Genomic DNA, 18,170 nt, shown 5'->3' with positions numbered 1-18,170 from the left:
TGGGGAGCTGGGGCTGAGAGGAGCAGCTTATCCGAGGCCACCTGCTGTGCTCATGGCAGGAGCAGGATTCTAACCAGCAGAGTGCTGATTTGTAGCCCAGTCACTTAACCACTAGGCTGCATGAGTTGCTGCTGCGAGTGCTCAGATTACTCCATGTAGTAAGAGGGGGCTGCCATTGCGGCAATGCTACAAGGTCACTTCCAGTTGCATAACTGCAAGTGACACCATGCATTACTGTGGCATTCTAACAATCCACTGAATCTCTATGGTTCTACCATAGAGATTTGGGGGACTGCTAGAGCATCACAGTGACATATGACGTCACTTCCACTTACACAAGTGGAAGTGACATTGCAACATCATGAGGACTGCATAATGCCTAGCCCGACACCCCCCCACCCCGGTCCCAGGCATTGCCAGCCAATGCTGGCAACCCTACCAGAGTGCTTATTAATTGTTCCCTCGTCCTTAATTTCATTACCAACTTGCATTATAGCTGCCAGTGGGACCAATTAAACAGAATTAACTGTCTATCGGCATAAGCACTCAAAATGCTGCATCAGTGCAGGCAAAGGGGCGGCGGGGGGGGGAGCTCCTGGGCAATTCCTACCGCAGGCTGAAAGCCCAACAAGTGCCCCTTGGCCCCCACGTCTTCTTAGGCTGCCAGCAATCGGTGAGAAGCAGGGCTCCGGCACCGACCCACGGGCCCAGAGGCCGGGCAGAGGCCAGCGCGCCTGACCACCTGCTGGCATAGGCGGGAGCAGGGCTGTGACCCGGCGGCGCGCCAGGGCAGGGGACCTCCCTCCGCCGCGGCCACTGGGTCAGCCCGTGCGCGGGGAGGAGGCGCAGAGAAGGCGGGCCGGGCCGGGCCAAGCCCAGCCCAGCCCAGCCCAGCCGTCCCGCCAGCCCGCGCCTTCCCCACAAGCAGAAGCGAGCTGGCTGAGAGGATCGCGCCACGGCTCCGGAGAGGCGGTCGCCGGCGGGGAGGGAGCCGAAGGGATGCCTGCTCGGGGCGCGGCGCTGCATCTCGCGGCGGGCGGGTGAGTCGCTGAGCGGGAGCCGCGTCCAGCCGCTGCCTTCTGGCGTCCGGCGGAGGCTGGTTGGGGAAGGGCGGCCCTGGCCGGGAGGGGAAGCCGCAGCAGGCGAGGCTGGAGGCGGCCTAAGCAGGGTCGGCCTTGGCTAGGCACGAGAGCGGAGACCTGCAGAGGCAGGCCGCGGCAACCCGCCTCTCGTGGGCTCTTTGAGTTATGTCATGTATAGCTCGCCTTTCTCGCTAAGACTCAAGGCGGGTTACACGCTGTGCGAGGAGTACAGTCAGTATCAAGAACATTTCCATAAACAATGCCGTGGGGTAAAGAGATACCCGTTCACAAAGGCATAGCATTAGGCCATGGAAAGCCCACCAGGGGCCTCCATAAGCCGCTTATGACTTAATAGGTCCCCCAGTCATTACTGTCCCATGGGGGGACGTCGCCTCACGACGTTTTCTTGACAGACGTTTGTTACGGGGTGGTTTGCCGTTGCCTTCCCCAGTCGTCTACACTTTACCCCCAGGAAACTGCGTACTCATTTTGCCGACCTCAGAAGGATGGACGGCTGAGTCAACCATGAGCCGGCTAACCGAACCCGGCTTCTGCCAGGATCGAACTTAGGTCATGAGCAGAGCTTGGGCTGCAGGACTGCAGCTTACCACTCCGCCACAGAGCTCTTGCATGACTTAATAATAATAATAATAATGGTTGTTGTGGGTTTTCCGGGCTGTATTGCCGTGGTCTTGGCATTGTAGTTCACTGAGAGATCTCTGACTTTTGGTGCTACACCTCTGAAGATGCCAGCCACAGCTGCTGGCGAAACGTCAGGAACTACAATGCCAAGACTACGGCAATACAGCCCGGAAAACCCACAACAACCATCGTTCTTCGGCCGTGAAAGCCTTCGACAATACAACAACAACAACAACAACAACAACAACAACAACAACAATAATAATAGATTTATATACCACCCTTCAGGATGACTTAACGCCCACTCAGAGCAGTTTACAAAGTATGTTATCATTATCCCCACAACAACAATCACCTTGTGAGGTGGGTGGGGCTGAGAGAGCTCTGAGAGAGCTGTGACTGCCCCAAGGTCACCCAGCTGGCTTCAAGTGAAGGAGTGGGGAATCAAACGCAGTTCTCCAGATTAGTTTCCCATGCTTAACCACTACGCTCTTAACCAGTTCTGCATTCTTAACCACTGCACCAAACTGGCTGTCTCACTAAACTTGACAGCACTCTCCACCCCCTTGAAGACAGTTTGGGCTTCCCTCCCCCGAAACTGGACCTTTCCACGCTCTGGAGATTGTTCTTTGAAAGCAGCCCTGAGTTTTATATCCATGTCATCTTCCTCCAGAGGAGGCAAGAATCATAGGGTTGGAAAGGACCTCCAGGGTCATCTAGTCCAACCCCCTGCACGATACAGGAAATTCACAACTCCCCCACCCTCCACACACAAACCCAATGACCCTTACTCCATGCCCAGAAGATGGCAAAACACGAACTGGCCTGGGGAAAATTGCTTCCTGACCCCAAAGTGGCAATCAGCATTACCCTGGGCATGTAAGAAGGGGCCACAAGAACTAAGCACTGATGTAACTCTTCCTGCCCTCCATCTCATGATCTGCCTAGGTTCACAGGCATTGCTGTCAGACTAGGCTAGAATTGGTATGAATCTGTTCTAAGGTAGTTTCAGACAGGTAACCAGGTTGGTCTGTAGTAGAAGAGCAAGATTCGGGTCCAGTGGCACCTTAAAGACAAGCTAAATAGCTCGTATCCTGGAATTCTAGGAAGCCTTTAAGGTGCTACTGGACCCGGTTCTTGCTGTTCTAAGGTACTTTCCCACATTGCCCTCCAATTTTTCATGCTCTTCTCTTTGCTTCCTGTCCCTTCATTGAATGCAGTTGGGGAAAGGTGGTATGACCTGAAGAGAGGAAATGTTTTATTGTGCTTTGTTATGCAGAGTGATTCTAGAAGCATTTGGCTATCATGTAGCAACATTTTTGGATGGGTTCTGGACAGTGGCAGCAGGATTCAATTCAGGGTCACTGCGCATTGATGTCTGTCCGTTGCAGATTGCACGCTGCTCCTAATTCCGGATTGGGGCCAGTTTAACTTCCCACACAGCTTTCCTCCTGCTGACATGATGGCTTCTTGAGTGCCTGCCTGAATATATTGAAGTGGCTGTGTATTGTCTGCACCCAGCATTTATCTAGCTAATTTCGAGCATTTAAAACACTTCACTTTGTAAAGTAGGGTCCTATCAGTATTATTGCAGATGAGAAACTTAAGCTGAAAAAATATTGTCATGCTTGGGGCTGCATAAGCCCAACCATATTCACTCAGAAGTAAATCCCACAGAGTTCAAGTAGGGACATTTCCTACTCAGTCTGAATAGGATTGCAGCCTCCATCTGCGGCAGAAGCAAGATCTGAACCTGAGGCTTCCTAGCTTACTCGTGTGGTACTTATTTCTCTGTGCACAGGGCTTGCCTCGGATATACCGTAGTATCTTTCCCTTTGGTGTGTGTACACAGATAGGATTGCTTCAAAAATTGTTGCATGTGCAGAGAATATTTTGCTAAAATTTGACAAACGCACATTTGAAACATGGGTGCAGGCTTATGTTGGTGGTGCCACAGAAAGCTTTCTATTGCATTGTGGCTCAGGTTTAAACGTGTGTCTTTCCTTAGAGGAGGGGTTGGTGGCTGTTGCCAAAAAGGCTTCGAAGTCTTAGGCAGGGTTTGGATGAAAAAATGAATGAGGTTTGGGGAAGGGGGGGACCTCACTGGGTTAAAATGCCATAGAGTCATCCTTAGGGTTGCCAGTCCAGGCCTGCCATCCAATAGGATGGTTGGGGGCAGGGACGTGATGTCAGATATGCTGCTACGTCACTTGTGGGGGAAACTCAGAAGTGATGTAGGGTAGCTCTAGGAATAGGGCTCCCAGTTGCCCATCGGTGAAGGGCAGACTTCCGGCAGATTGCTCACAGATTGCTGGCGGTGGCAAACCACCCAGTGATGGCCCACCTCTGGCAGGCAGCCCGGGCAAGCGCTCAGCGAGTACGCTCCCAGTGGGGAACAACAAGGGTTGCCAGGGCTCCCGAAGCCCAAATCGAGGGATTTGGGGGAGGGGGGCTGTCAATCTATTTTGTTAAAAAAGAAAAACAACTTCTAGTGAGTTAAATAGAACAAAGGAGTTGGGAAGCAATTTTCCAGATTTAGGGGCATGTCTTAGAGCCAAGCTAAGTATGATGGAGGTGGGGGAGGGATGAATGTGGACTTATTCACGTGGTTCACCCGTTTGCTTGGGAAGTTGAGAAGTGGGGTGTTTTTTTTCTTTAACAATTGGGGAAAACAGGAGTGTACTGGTGAGGGGAGCTTAGCCCTGGGCCCTCCCTGCTCTCTCACCTTGCTGGCTTCCATTTGAAGCATTTTTCTTCCAGCTTGTATCACTTCAGCGTTGAAGACAAACAGGGGGCACAATTCTCCACATGATGAAGCAAAGGAAGATGAGGCAGGGCAGGAACAAAACTCTGTTTTTTAAAAAGTCTCCTACCCCTTCTTTTCACATGAGAACATGGGATACATGGATACCCCCATCATATTGGACCTTTAGTCCTTCTCCCAAACAGCAGATTGGGTCTTAGTGTTGCCACCTCAGACTGTAGTTCTTGCCTGTTTGAGCGCTCTTCCTTTTTTTAAAAAAAGTGATCATAGACAACTGGCATGAAGGCTCAGCTAGATACCTTCTCCCAGACATCGAGTTTTCTACATGGAGGGGTGTGTGTGCGCCATTGGAATAACTGATGTTTGTTCTATACAGCTATGGTCCTACACTCATGCAGCTGCTACAGGTCTGAATTGTCTCTTGTAGGCCAAATTGAACTGGGCTGTTCTCCCTTCCTTTCCCCTGGAAATCTAGCCTAGTTTCTCCACATTGTTGACCTTCCAATTTTCGGACTTGATGCCCTCTCTTAGCTGATGACGCTGAGAAGCACACCTGCCGTCTCCCCATTAAAGAATTTTGTTTGTTTGTTTAAATTTTGTGCACTTCTGTCTTACCTCTCCAGCTATTTGAAATAATAAATCAATGCAACAATAAAAAAGAATTCAATAAAAATAATTTCCCTGTTGTAACAGTGTGTTAAAACCAACATTCAGTAAAAAACTGCAGCCATGTCCATAAAAGCAGGCCATAAAAACATTAACAGGCAGGGATGGAGTGGGGGTGGGGGTGGAAAACAGGCCAGTACCAATCAAACAAAAAAGATGGGATAAAATATACTAGCCTAGATGACAAGCTCTATCCTGATGCCTAAATGCTAGGTGCCAAGCCAGTAAAGATACAAATTCTGGGTTGGGAAATTCCGGTAGGACCCTCAGCGTGGTATAATACCAAAGAGTCCACCCTCCAAAGATGCCATTTTTCTGATCTCTGTGGTCTGGAGATCAGTTGCTATTCCAGGAGAGCTCCAGGCTCCACCTAGAGGTTGGCAACCCCACTAGAATAAAGCTATTTAAATAGAAGTGAAATATTAAAAGTAAATTTAAGTAAGTTCCATATATAAATGCATGATATACAAATTATTATAGATTATATTTTATGTTTGTATGTTTGCACATTACTATAAAAATATATATATATCCAGGCCAAAACAAATTCCCTCACCCTTCACCCCATTGCCTCTTTTTGATTAAGTGAATATTTGTGCACTCTGCCTAGCAGGTTATGCAAGAACTGAGCTTTTGGCCCAGGACACCAAAGACCTTTGGTCCCCCCTGTTTGGCCTCTTGTCGTGAAACTGGCTGACACAATAGCATGAAAGGGTGGTTTAGACAAACATCTTAACATTGCAGCCACCCCCTCCCCCATTAGCAGCTTGCTTTACATCATTATGAGAAATACAGCCCTTTGGTCTATCTCTGCACCCCTTCCCATCGAGAAAAATACCTTCCTCTATGTCCTTTGGCTTTCTTTGATGAATTTCCCACCCCCGCTACCTGCTCTGGCCCCACCACCCCCTAGGTTCCCTCAGGCTGTAGTCCCCCTGCAGCATAGCAATTTTATCCTTCCTTGCACCCTCTGTGAAGCTTTCCCCAATTCCCATACATTGTTTTTCAGCATTCCATGAAAGGCCATCTTCCTCTTGTTCAAGAACATTCTGTGACATCATAGCAGCTTAGATAACAGCGAAGAAGAGGGCTTACAGACTATTGGACAATGAGTCTCTCTACGCGAGACTTCTGACACGTGTTCTTCATGTGTCGGGAGATGCAATATTAGCTGGGAAGTGCAGTTTTTAAGGACAGAGCTGGTGGAGATTGCTGCAGAGGGGATGGATTCTCTCACAGAACTCCACCACCTCTGGCGTCTCCTCTTCTGGAGCCTTGCCCTGCCAAAACTCAGTTAATTCAAAGTTTTAAGCAGCAAGGATGGCAGAGTAAAAGCTCTGGAAGGAAAGACAGTCTGTCACACTAGAGGTGGTGGAGGTCTGTGAGAGACTCCGTCCCCTCCAGAGCAATCTCCACCAGCTCAGTCTTTTAAAACTACACTTCCCACCTAACATTGCATCTTCTGGCACTTGACAAACATGCACCCAGGCCTCTCGTGTGGAGAGATTTAATGACAAATGAGCCAGTATTTCATAGTGGTTAGTGATCAGACTAGGAAAGGAGGAGACTTAGATTCAAATCCACACTCAGACATTATGTTCAGTTAGCAACCTTGGGCCAGTCATTCTCTCTTGGCATGACCTACCTCTCAGGATTGCTGTGAGGATATATCTGGAGGAGGGAAGGACATTATACACCTTGTTCTGAACTCTTTAGAGAAATGGTGGGATAAACATTTGATTGCTTTTAGACCGTTAGACATTAGGTTTCTAAGCCAGCAGCAAGTAACCTTAATATCATTCCCACCCAGTTGCCAAACAGGTACATTTCCATTAAATTATTTTGAGTACTTGCAATTTGTGGGTTGCTCTTGCAAAGGCCCTAATTGCCAAGAAACCCAACAACATTCAGGGCACCCTAAACCAAGGGACTGATAAAGAGCCCTTTTAAATTATTACAATTGGGTGGCCAAACCTCGGCATTTTATGAACTGATATGCCCTATCACCACGTAGGGGAATGTGCTTATTTTCTAGCTTTGGTCTATGCAATCAGATACCCAGTTTTTCTTAGGGTACATGTTTGCATGTACCGAAGGTGGAAAATATACATGGTTTCTCTGTTCAGACAAAATGGCGACTGACTGTGTAGACTGGAAGGATTGTAGGTAGTGAAATCTCCCCTTATATGCAATTGTAAAGACTGAAAAGGGCTATTGATGCATTTTTTGGGGGGGCAAGTTGAGGAAGATTAATATGCTTAAGAACTCAGCTTTGTCTGTGCATGAAGGTGAAGGCTGGGACCAAGGGACTGTTTCCAGGTGGCTTCCAAAGGCTTTGCCCTTGCAGGAAATCACTTGAAATGGGACAAAATGCATCAGCAGCTCCAGTATGCAACGTTCATGATAGTTGGCTGCCCTGGACTCCCATCGGACTTTAGCTCTTGGGCATCTCTGTTTGGAACACATCAGAAACCAGTCGTCAGCACGTTAATCAGTTGCAGTCTAGAGGGTGTGTGTGTGACGCACATCCAGACAGCAGCGCACTGCTAGGGGGAAGTGAGGAGGGAGGGTGGAGATGATGGGAGCTGTTGCGCCACTTTGGTTGTGACATGGTTACACACAATGCCTCTTTACACAATCAGTTACCTTGCTGTAATAGTCATTAATGGACAAAAATCTCTGCTTTGATTAGCTAAAAAGGTAAATCTGGAAGTTGGGTCAGTAGGCCCTTGGCAAGACGAGGGACTTTTTACTCACCTGTCCTCCATCTCAAGGTCAACAATCATGTAAAGAGCATAGCAGTATTATCCTTGGTGGGTGAAAGTTGCAGCGGTTTTTATTGTATTTAAGATCTGCCTTTTTTTTCAAAAGAAGAACTCAAGATGGCTGACAAGTTCTAATTGGTGAAATCAGGCCAATGGAAGAATCTCTTCCTCTCTCCCCTCCTGAAGAATGCCTAGCCCAGCAGTCCCCAACCTTGTTGAGCCTGTGGGCACGAGAACCAGTACTGAATGACCCTCAGAAATGGCTTCTGTGGAGGGGGCAGTGCTCAGACCAGATCACGTTTTTAGAATTTATTTATTAAAACATTTAAACATCACTTTTCCTCTTGGTTCAGTGATGGAAGCTTCCACAAAATGTTGGGGGTTTGAGACAATGGAGGCCACTGTTTCTGAATTTGGGGTTTCTGAGGACATAAAAGTCTAAGCCTCTTCCCCAGGCCTCTTCTGAAGTACTTCCTCCTCCAACAAAAAAGAGAAAAGTGAGGAGGTGGTTTGCTTTGGGGGAAGAAGTCAGAGGGCACCAGAAAACAAATTGGTAGGCTAGGCGCTGTGATGCTCTCGGGCACCATGTTGGGGATCGCTGGGTTAGTTGGTGGTGCAGTCTGAGTGGGAATGACCTGGTGAGAGTCGTCCAGGCGGCCTGAGGGAAGGAGCCCTGTTTGTTCTCTCTCTCTCCCCCCCCCCCCTGCTTTTGCAGAATAGCTAGCATTTGATGGAATCCCTGAAGTAACTTCTTCCAAGATAGTTGCAAGTTGTGTCTGGAGGCCATTTCACACATAATTCACCCAATAAATCTTTGCCACCACAGACAATCTTAATACTCTCACAAGCATGTCTTCATGATGCATGTGTTTTGAAATACCTGTTTGCTGTATTTCATATTATACCTCGATGATAAACTGTGCAGTGTTCCTGAAATACCATGGAATGGCCCTGTATGAGGATAACAGTTCTGAGAGTGATTTCTGAAACTCAGTTAAGCAGGCTCTGAATTGATATTTTCTCTTTCTAGATTTGGTGGCACAGTGGGAGCCGTTTTGACCTGTCCATTGGAAGTGGTCAAGACCCGCCTGCAGTCCTCCTCCTTCGCCCTCCGGCCCCTTTACCTACCCTCAGTACAGCTGCAGGGCGTGAACGGGGCTTTGATCCGCCCATGCCTCCCCTCTGTAGGGGTGCTTCAGCTGCTGAGGTGAGCAGGGAAGGGACAACGTAGGTGATACATGGCAATGAAGGAACACAAGGCTTGGGGGAGGAGGCAGATGTTCATGCAGCCATCTGAATAAGGAAGGCTGAGGAAGGAAAATGGAGGTCGGACGGAGCCGGTGTTAGTTACCTTATAAATGTAAGCAGGGATTCTATAAGCAGGCATTCAGGGAGGAGCCTTCTATATACGTATATTTTAAGAAAGGGTAAGGAACGCTCTTCTTGACTTCCACTATGGAGGTCACATTCAACAGAGAAGTGTGAAAAAGACCTATTTCATTTTTATCTCATCCTCTCAAGGTTGCCAGCTTTGGCCTGCGACATTCTTGGGGTCATGGCCTATGGAGGGGGGAATTTGGAGAGGGATTTCAATTAGAATCTATAGTTTACTATAGACTTTGCTCACTGAAGCTGCCATTTTCTCCAGGGAAAATAATATCTCTAGTCTGGAGATCAGTTGTAATTCCAGAAGATCTCCAGCCCTCACCTGGAAGTTGGCAACCGTATTAGAGCTGAGGCTTCACAACAGCCCTAGTAAATTTAGATCTTTATGCCTGCGGCAGGGAGAGAAAAATAAAAAGATTAAAAGATAAGACTATAGAAAGCAGGGCTTTTTTTCTGGGAAAAGAGGTGGTGGAACTCAGTGGGTTGCCTGTGGAGAAAATGGTCACATGGCTGGTGGCCCCGCCCCCTGATCTCCAGACAGAGGGGAGTTGAGATGGCCCTCCCCTCAGCTCAGCGGCGCAGAGGGCAATCTAAGCTCCCCTCTGTCTGGAGATCAGGGGGCGGGGCCACCAGCCATGTGACCATTTTCAAGAGGTTCCGGAACTCCATTCCCCTGCGTTCCCCCTGAAAAAAAGCCCTGGTAGAGAGACTGTAGATACGTGTTCTGCCCTTTCCCAACTGATCTGCTCCCTTCTTCCATAGAACCATTCTGGAGAAAGAAGGTTTCTGCGCACTCTTCCGAGGCTTGGGGCCTAATCTCATCGGAGTTGCCCCTTCCAGGTAAATATGCCGAATAAGGACAGATTCCCGTGCCTAATTCCCCAGGTGCGACTTCCTCAGGGATTCTGACTGATATCGGCCCTCACAGGATCCCTTTCCCCCAAACACAGGAGCATCTTGCAGAAAAAGGAGCTGTGGTTGTACTGACATTCAGTGGCCGGAGTATGGGATTGTGCATAACAGGGTTGGGCATTGATATGAATACTGCAGTAGCCATTGAGACTCTCTCATTTCACTGCATCTGAGGAAATTGTCCCACATAATTTATTCAGGTTTTTTTTAGTCCTCATTTTCTCCACTCGGCACCTCCCAAAGAAACAAAAAAATGTAATTTAGACAAACAAAGAAACAAAATTATACAGTATAGCTCCAACTCTTGGGTTAACAATACACTATTTCTGCTCTTCTTATAGAGCCATTTATTTTGCTGCCTATTCAGGGGTGAAGGAGAAACTCAACATGCTACTTATACCCGAATCCAAGAAAGTTCATATGCTTTCAGCAGCCTGTGCAGGTAAGTAACAGCCACACATACGCATTGCACTCCGTTGTCCATAAGGTTCTGAAGAAGATAGTGGCCAATGCAACCCACCTCTGCTTCTCGCTTGCCTCGAAAATCTCTTGCTGGTGTTACCATTAGTTGGTTGCAACTTGACGACACAGACATGTATACGTTGCCTTCATAGGCACACTGAGTAGTAGAGATAAGGTGCTTTTATATATATAATTTTATATCTGTCTGTCTTAAAGAAATAAGGAAGTAATTCTGTGTAAAGATTTGTGGGTTTGCCTTTGGGAAGTTTTTTTATGTTTGGCAAATAGGCATGTGTTTGTACACATGCCTCTATGTACACACCTGTGTGGGTAAAATATCATATTTTGGCAGGCCTCAGCTTCATCCTTTCTGCATTAAGTACTGAGAGATGGGGCCATAGGCTTACTAGGCTGCCCACCACAGCAGGCAACGTCCTGCTCCCATGCTGCATCCCCGCTGCAGTAGCAGGAAGAAAACAGTGTATAGGGGGGGGACGACCCCCTTCCTTCACCCCCCTACACTGAGGCAGATTTTCCTGTCAAAATCCAAGTTTGCCTGCTGTGACTGAGCAGCCACAAGTAGCGTGTCTCTGTTAGTGATTGTAAAGTTGTGGTTGTACAGTTCCTTTTTTTTTTGTCTCATCCTGATAAGCGGTTATATTTAGGCATTTTAGCCAAGCCCAGAAATTGATAAGGGAGAAGCAGGAGTCCTGTTCTTCTTAGTATGAAATGGCACTAGAGGCTGAATAACTCTCAAAAGAAACAAGAACTTTATTGAACAGGCATGGATGGAATATGGGCAGTCAGGAGATGAAATTTCTGAGGTAAAATTTGTTGGTAGAACAGAATACTTTAAAAGTAAAAGGCAAAACAGTTTTATCACAGCTTAGTTTCAGTGTTCTTATTAGTGAGAGAAGTTAGGTTCAATACTTTGGTTTCAGTAACAGTGTTTCTTTGCAGAGTTCCCCTTTTAAACTTAGGTTTCTAGTTCAACACAGTTTTCACTTTACAACAGTACTGGGGTCCTCCACAGAGCCAAATCCCTTTTAGACAATGAGCAGGAATTCTTCCTTTCCAAAGAAGAATTAACTCTTTTCTTTGGCTGGAATGGGAGTTTCCACTTACTACCCAATCCCTCTGTGCCAAAAACACCCCCCCCCCAGTTCTATTGTGGCTGTGTAAATAGACTTCAGCTTGTGCTAGCTTTTATACTGGGAATTCTTCTCTTTCAAGACTATGTTGTAGCACACACAGATCTCAGAAGCCAAGTAGGGTTGGCCTTGGTTAGTAATTGGATGGGAGACCTCCAATAAAGACCAGGGTTGCAGAGGTGGCAAACCACCTCTGTTAGTCTCTTGCCATGAAAACCCTACCAGAGGTTGCTGTAAGTCAGCTATGACTTGAGGGCAGTCTCCACCATCACATAGGGGGTGACAGAGTGCACGCTGTGATGTCACATCTGAGCAAGCATCTAGAAGTGATGTCACAGCATCTCTGACATTTTCTTCCCCAGGATTTGCCCTGAATAGATCTAGGAATTGCCAGCAGGTGGCAGGCAACTAGACATGGGCACAAATTGAAATACAAATAAAATTTCATGACGAATCGGGCCGATTCATTTGATTCGTGAATGCTTCATGATGCCAGACAGGCTGGTGCCGATCCATTGATTCCCTAGGCAACATAGGCCTGGAATGTCTGCAGACCTTTTGTTGCCGTGGAAACCCCAATCTTAGCCCACATAACCTTGATAGGCAGCTCTCCCTGCCAACCTGAGAACTCCCATTCTGTTCTATGAGAGCAACAAGCAGGGGGGGAGGGGCCTTCTGTAGCCATGGGAACACCAATCTCATCCCTCCAAACCCTGTTAGGCAGGTCTGTCTGCCAACCAGAGAGCTCCTGTTCTGCTCTATGCAGGGCCAGATCGAGGGGGGGCAGGGTGGGTAACCTGCCCCCAGCGCCGCCAAAGAGGGGGCGCCGGGCATGGCTGCTAGCCTCCTGGGAGGGCGCTGCAGCTTGCTGCGCGGGAGGCTGAGTGCAGGGTTGGGAGGCCCTTGCCAGCCCCGCTGATGGAGCGGCTGGCTTGTGTGCGCGCAGGACCTCCCAGCCCTGCGCTCAGCCACCCGTGCGGCAAGCCAGCTGCCCCAGCCAATGCCCTCGCTGCCTCCTCCAGCTCCACGGCGCACCGTGCACTGGGGCAGCCGGCTTGCCACACGGGCGGGCCCACCTCCTACCCTGCGTGATGATGTCACAACAGTGACATCATCATGCAGCGTCAGAAGCACGCACACGCTATGTGCGCGTGCAAAAACCCAGGCAAGGGTTGCTCCGGGCGCCTGCGCCCCTAGATCCAGCTCTGGCTGTATGTGAGCGTTTCTTACATAAAGCATGGCTCTGTGCCTCCTGCTTTCGGTTCCAGTAGACGGGGGGAGAGGGAGGAGCTGTTGCTGGGGTTTGGAGGGAGGGCGGGTGGATTTGGGGGCTTTTGGCTGGATTTGCTGCTGCTTCGAAAGAGAGTGAAAGACTCTTCCTTATTTCCTGCTCTTGTCCTTGCTGGGGAAGGTTGTTGGGTGAGGGTGCCTTTGAAGTTAAACTTGTATTCTTCTCCCATCTAGGCCCAAACTACACAAGATGTTTCTCCCTCAGGTTGGTTGAGCTTCCCTAGCTCGACTCGCATTTCCCGCAGCCAGTCAGTAGCTGCAGGGAAACTTATTTCCCCAAGAGGTCCAATTCAGGCTGGGACTGCAGTGCAAGGGGACAAGGGTCCCTTACCCTGTGCCATGGTCTCAATCCGAACCAGGCCCTGCAGTCCTTGGGGAAATAAGTAACCCTCTGCTCCTGTCTGATTGCAGAGGATGCAAACCTGACTCACGGAGAAACATCTTGTGTGGTTTCAGGCCTTGGATCAGTTGGATTTGGAAAAGGTCCAACTTTGGCTAGACTGTGCCTTGTTTTTTTGGGTTTTTTTGGCAGAGAATCCTAGAATGAGCCTTCCAATTTTCCATACACAATTAGCTGCACAGTTTCACAGAGACACCTTTGACCTCCTCTTCCCTCCCCCTTCTCACAGGAGTTACTTCAGCCACCTTGACCAACCCCATATGGCTGGTGAAAACCCGAATGCAACTGGAAGCCAGGTAAGAAAAGTAGAGCGTTTACCTTACGCGAGCCTTGTGGGAAAAGCAGCGGGTGCGTGGAGACCATCTGTGCCTGTGGGAGGATGTACATATCCCTCCTTTCCCTGAAAGCACAGCTTTGACTACTGAGCGCTGACTTCGGTTGCCTGAGAACTTCAGCCTCCTGTCCTCCCCCCGACCCAACTGTCTCCTGAAGAAAAGCTTGAACTTTTGCCAGATGGTGCCTACACAGTTTTTGGAGCCAGAATAACTAAGGTGTCCAATGATTGGAAGGCAGGGCTTCAGTGGCCTGTACAGCCCCTTGCCTCACCCCACCATGGAATCAATTAAATTGAATAACATTAGCAAAACAAGAAAAAAACCTGAATGATCGCAGTTGCACAATTCAGCTTTTCTAGGCCCAATACTTGAGCCGCATAAGCTTGCAATTTGGAGGGGCCCCACCCCTGCCGCCTTTAATGTAGAATACACGTGTCTGTTTCTTGGCCAAGTCAGACAAGAATGTTCCTAATTGTTCCTTTTTTAACTCTGCAGAGCCAAAGGCGAGATGTGTGGCAGCGCCCTTCAATGTGCCATGCGCGTTTACCACAGTGAGGGCCTGCGAGGCTTTTACCGTGGGATTTCAGCCTCGTATGCTGGAGTCTCTGAAACCATCATCCATTTTGTTATCTACGAGGCGCTGAAGCAGCAGCTGAGGGAACATCAGCCATTCTGGTCTTCAGCCCTTGTCTTCCAGCCCAAGAGCCAGGACTTCTTTGGCTTGATGGGGGCAGCTGCCATCTCAAAAACCTGTGCTTCGTGCATCGCCTATCCACATGGTGAGCGGCTTGACGTTCTTTACCCTCCTCCACCTCTGCCCAGTCAGGTTGGAGGAGCAACCGGACAGCCAGCCATCTTTCCTACCAGACTGAAAGTTCAATCTCCTGATCTCCCTTTCCTCTCTTTCTTTTCTCCTTAGAGGTCATCCGGACACGGCTACGAGAGGAGGGTTCACGTTACTGCTCCTTTGTGCAAACTGTGCGGCTTGTGGTCAGAGAAGAGGGTCCCTCAGCTCTTTACCGCGGGCTCCTAGCCCACCTGATCCGCCAGATCCCCAATGCAGCTATCGTCATGGTCACTTACGAACTGACTATTCATTTGGCAAAGAAAATGTGACCCCTTTCCCTTCTCCGTGACTGGCCAATGTTTATGAACGCGTTTTAGCACAATGGGATGCCTTAACAGTGGACGTGTTTTCCCATTAAATGGTTAGACACTGGCTGCCATAAGGGAAAGATCTGAAGGCCAGCAGCTTCTCTCTCTGTGCTCTCAACGCTTGATAATTTAAGGTGTTTTCTACTGCAAGGGACCACCAGCTGCCTCAGGGCATCATGAGAAGAGGGAACATCGGAGAGAGAGGTAGAGCTTGCCAAGCAGAAGCAGCGATGTGGACATGTATACTTGATACTTCAGGGAAGGCATGCTGTCTTTCCAGGATCGCTAACGGATTAGTCTCAGATGTGCTGGTCAAGGCAGGAGCTACATGTCACTCCTTGGCCAGTTGGTTGAAAATATACAAAATTTGTACAAAAACTGTAGACAGCAGGCTGTTGGGAATATTTTGCAAGGAGATTTATATATAGAAGGGAGAGTCTTCAGTGATACTTTCTGATGCTCTCAGTGTTCCTTTCTTACTTTATTTATTCATTTATACCCTGCCTTTCTCCCCAGTGGGGACCCCAAGCAGCTTATCTCCTCCACTGTAGCCGCACAACCACCCTGTGAGTTAGGTCAGGCTAAGCACGAGTGCCTGGCCCAAAATCACCCAGTGAGCTTTGGTGGCAAAGGGGCGGTTGGAACCTTTAAGGCAGGTTTCCAGACTAGCCACTTGCCGCCTCCTGAAGACAGGCAGGGTATCTAGGCTTGCACATTCCCGTCCACCTTCTACTCCTTGCTGGAGGAGGTAAGTGCATTGCACAACATGGAGCTGAGCAAAGGAATAAAAACGAGGCCGTCTGCTGTAGCGAGAAAGCCCCTTTGCTGATAGCAGCTTCTGTTCTTATTGCCTGGGGCCTTGTTTACCATTTCATCTGCAGATCTCCTCTCCATAAACAAGTAGGAAAAAGCCGAGTGAAGGCGTTAGATGGGAACAGCCAGTAGGGGGTGGGGAAAAGATGCGCAGCGGTGGCGCAGCTGGACTCTAGCACAGCAAATGTGGATTGCTGGCACCATCTGATGGACGGAAGGAATAACGAAGCAAGCTACATTTTTAGATATACTGATAATTCTGTTTTAATTTATATAATAAAATGTTTGTACCAGTTCATATTATTTTATGAAAACATCTGCATCAATGGACCACCTTTCTCAACTACCTCAGAAGTCAGCCGCTTGAGGCAGCCTTTCTGCCAGAGATTTCCACAGATAAGGAAGAGAAAGGGCCCCAAAGGCTGACGGTGCCTCCCCTTCCAACTCCAGCAGGGGCTTCCTGGCTCACAGCCTCAAGGCCAAACTAGACAAGACTGAGCAGCCCGTGCAGGGGTGACCTTCAAGGTGGCACTAGTTGTTATGGTGGGTGTGTGGGGGGGCTAATTTACACACACAGCTGCCTTATGCTGAATCAGACCACCACATTGTCCATCAGGGTCAGTCTTGTCTGCTCAGACTGGCTGTGGCTCTCCAGGGTCTCAGGCAGAGGCCCTTCACATCCCCTGCTGCCTGGTCCTGTGAACTGGAGACGCTGAAGATTGAACCTGGGGCTTTCTTCATGCAAAGCGGAGGCTGTTCCACTGAGCCACCACTCCTACCCTTTACCATTTACTGGCCTTAGATTAATAAAAGTCAACAGAATTATTTTGAAAATTTCAGTTATTTTTATTTCAATCAAAAATTATGTGTGTACGCTCGAGTCATATTGTACTAGTCTGGATTCTGATAAATTGATCACCGCATCTTATCCTCTGGTGGAGGGGAGACCCGAGTTAGAATTGCACTCCTGACCAAGGCTGTGGATGTCTTGTTCACACAAAATTTACACAAATGACAGACGTGTGCGTGTGAGGGAGGGAATAAACCTGACCCTTCCCCTTCCTGTTAATTCAAACTCTTTTCTCCCAAACCTGGCTCACATTGAAGCTGGGTTGGCAAAACAATATTGAAAATCAGAGACTGCTGTGAGGTAAAAGGTTTAGTTCCACTCAGCTGCATATTCCTTTTCGTATTAAAAAAAATAGCCCCCATGTTTAATATGTGAGCAGGACCGACGGCCGAATAAATACACCCATAACATGCCCCCCCTCATGTCTTGTAAAGTCCTCAAAAGCCAACAGCTTCTCCCAGAAACGCCATTTACTTGGAGGATCTCGCATTCCTCCACCGGACCAGTCCCAGAAAGAGCCGAAGTCCTCACAGTCCTACCAGAGTGCACTTCTGAGGTGCAGGTGACACGCACACCCCCGTAACGGTCAGTTTTCTTCCAGGCAGGAGGGGCCTGGATATGTGCAAAAGTATCTCTGCTCTCAGTGGGTTCCGGAGGAATGCTGGAGCAAAGATCCCTTGACGGGCTTCCTGAAGGAGGCTATGAGCGGGACCACAAGTGATGCCTGACACAGGTTGGACACTTGCCAGCTTCCCTCAAGTTTTGATGGGAAATGTAGGCAGCTTGGCGGAATGTTGGACAAGTGACAGTTGAAAAGTCCATTGGACAGCAGTCGGAGAGTCAAGCTGCAAGACCGGGACGCCTACATTTCCCATCAAAACTTGAGGGAAGCCGACTAGTGTCCAACCTGTGTCAGGCGTCACTTGTGGTCCCGCTCTGAGTTGTGTATCTGGATTCCAGGTTCTGGCTGTATGCTTTACTACAGTAGTACTCACTCAGCAGCTCGCAGAGCCACATTCGCAGTTACTATGAACCAAAGGCATGACGTTTACTTCTATCCCCGGTGTGAGGACTGCACTTTACAGAGCCTCACAGCTTACCTGTTCTTTTGGCAGCAGCTGTTTCAAGGTGGGAACCTCCTGCCAACCACAAGCCCCACTGGACAAGGGCCCTGCCCACTTTTCAGAAGCATGAGGCAGGTGGCACAATGGGGAGCGATGCTCTGAAGAGCTTCAGGTCGCTCCCTAGCAACTGAGTATCACTAATCTACTGGGTCTTGCTGGCCACCCCTAGTTCAGTTTCCCTCCACACCCGGGTAGCAGTCTGGAAGAAACCAGACAGCAATCGCAGACCTTGCTTGTTCGAGACCAGTCTGTCTGCGATGCAGCAGGCAGTTAAATACCACACCCTAACCACACCTGCCAACTTTATTTATTTTTCAGTACCAGGCAGGGGGCCCTGAAGTTACACATCTTTCAAGAAAGACTCCTCAAAACT

At 48.8% G+C, this 18,170-nt stretch overlaps 1 protein-coding gene across 1 annotated transcript; it reads left to right on the top strand.

The window, feature by feature from the left end:
• Positions 1-920: 920 nt before the first annotated feature.
• LOC129345485 (solute carrier family 25 member 36-A-like) lies at positions 921-16,121 on the top strand. Its single transcript, XM_055002670.1, has 7 exons — positions 921-1,040; positions 8,950-9,126; positions 10,068-10,145; positions 10,559-10,659; positions 13,750-13,816; positions 14,351-14,634; positions 14,775-16,121. The coding sequence occupies exons 1-7, from the start codon at positions 1,000-1,002 to the stop codon at positions 14,969-14,971; spliced, it is 945 nt and encodes a 314-aa protein (XP_054858645.1). The 5' UTR covers positions 921-999; the 3' UTR covers positions 14,972-16,121.
• The last annotated feature ends 2,049 nt before the right edge of the window (positions 16,122-18,170 follow it).

Source organism: Eublepharis macularius, chromosome 18 (assembly GCF_028583425.1).
Source record: "Eublepharis macularius isolate TG4126 chromosome 18, MPM_Emac_v1.0, whole genome shotgun sequence".
NCBI classification, from domain to species: domain Eukaryota; kingdom Metazoa; phylum Chordata; class Lepidosauria; order Squamata; family Eublepharidae; genus Eublepharis; species Eublepharis macularius.
The sequence above is the reverse complement of the archived record's forward strand: the minus strand, read 5'-3'. Positions and strand labels throughout refer to the sequence as shown.

Bases quoted from the DNA above. Each gene is read 5' to 3' on its own strand.
- LOC129345485 (XM_055002670.1), top strand. From the start codon at position 1,000: ATGCCTGCTCGGGGCGCGGCGCTGCATCTCGCGGCGGGCGG. The intron at 10,660-13,749 runs GTAAGTAACAGC...CCCTTCTCACAG, and splicing joins GCTTTCAGCAGCCTGTGCAG to GAGTTACTTCAGCCACCTTG. The intron at 14,635-14,774 runs GTGAGCGGCTTG...TTTTCTCCTTAG, and splicing joins GTGCATCGCCTATCCACATG to AGGTCATCCGGACACGGCTA.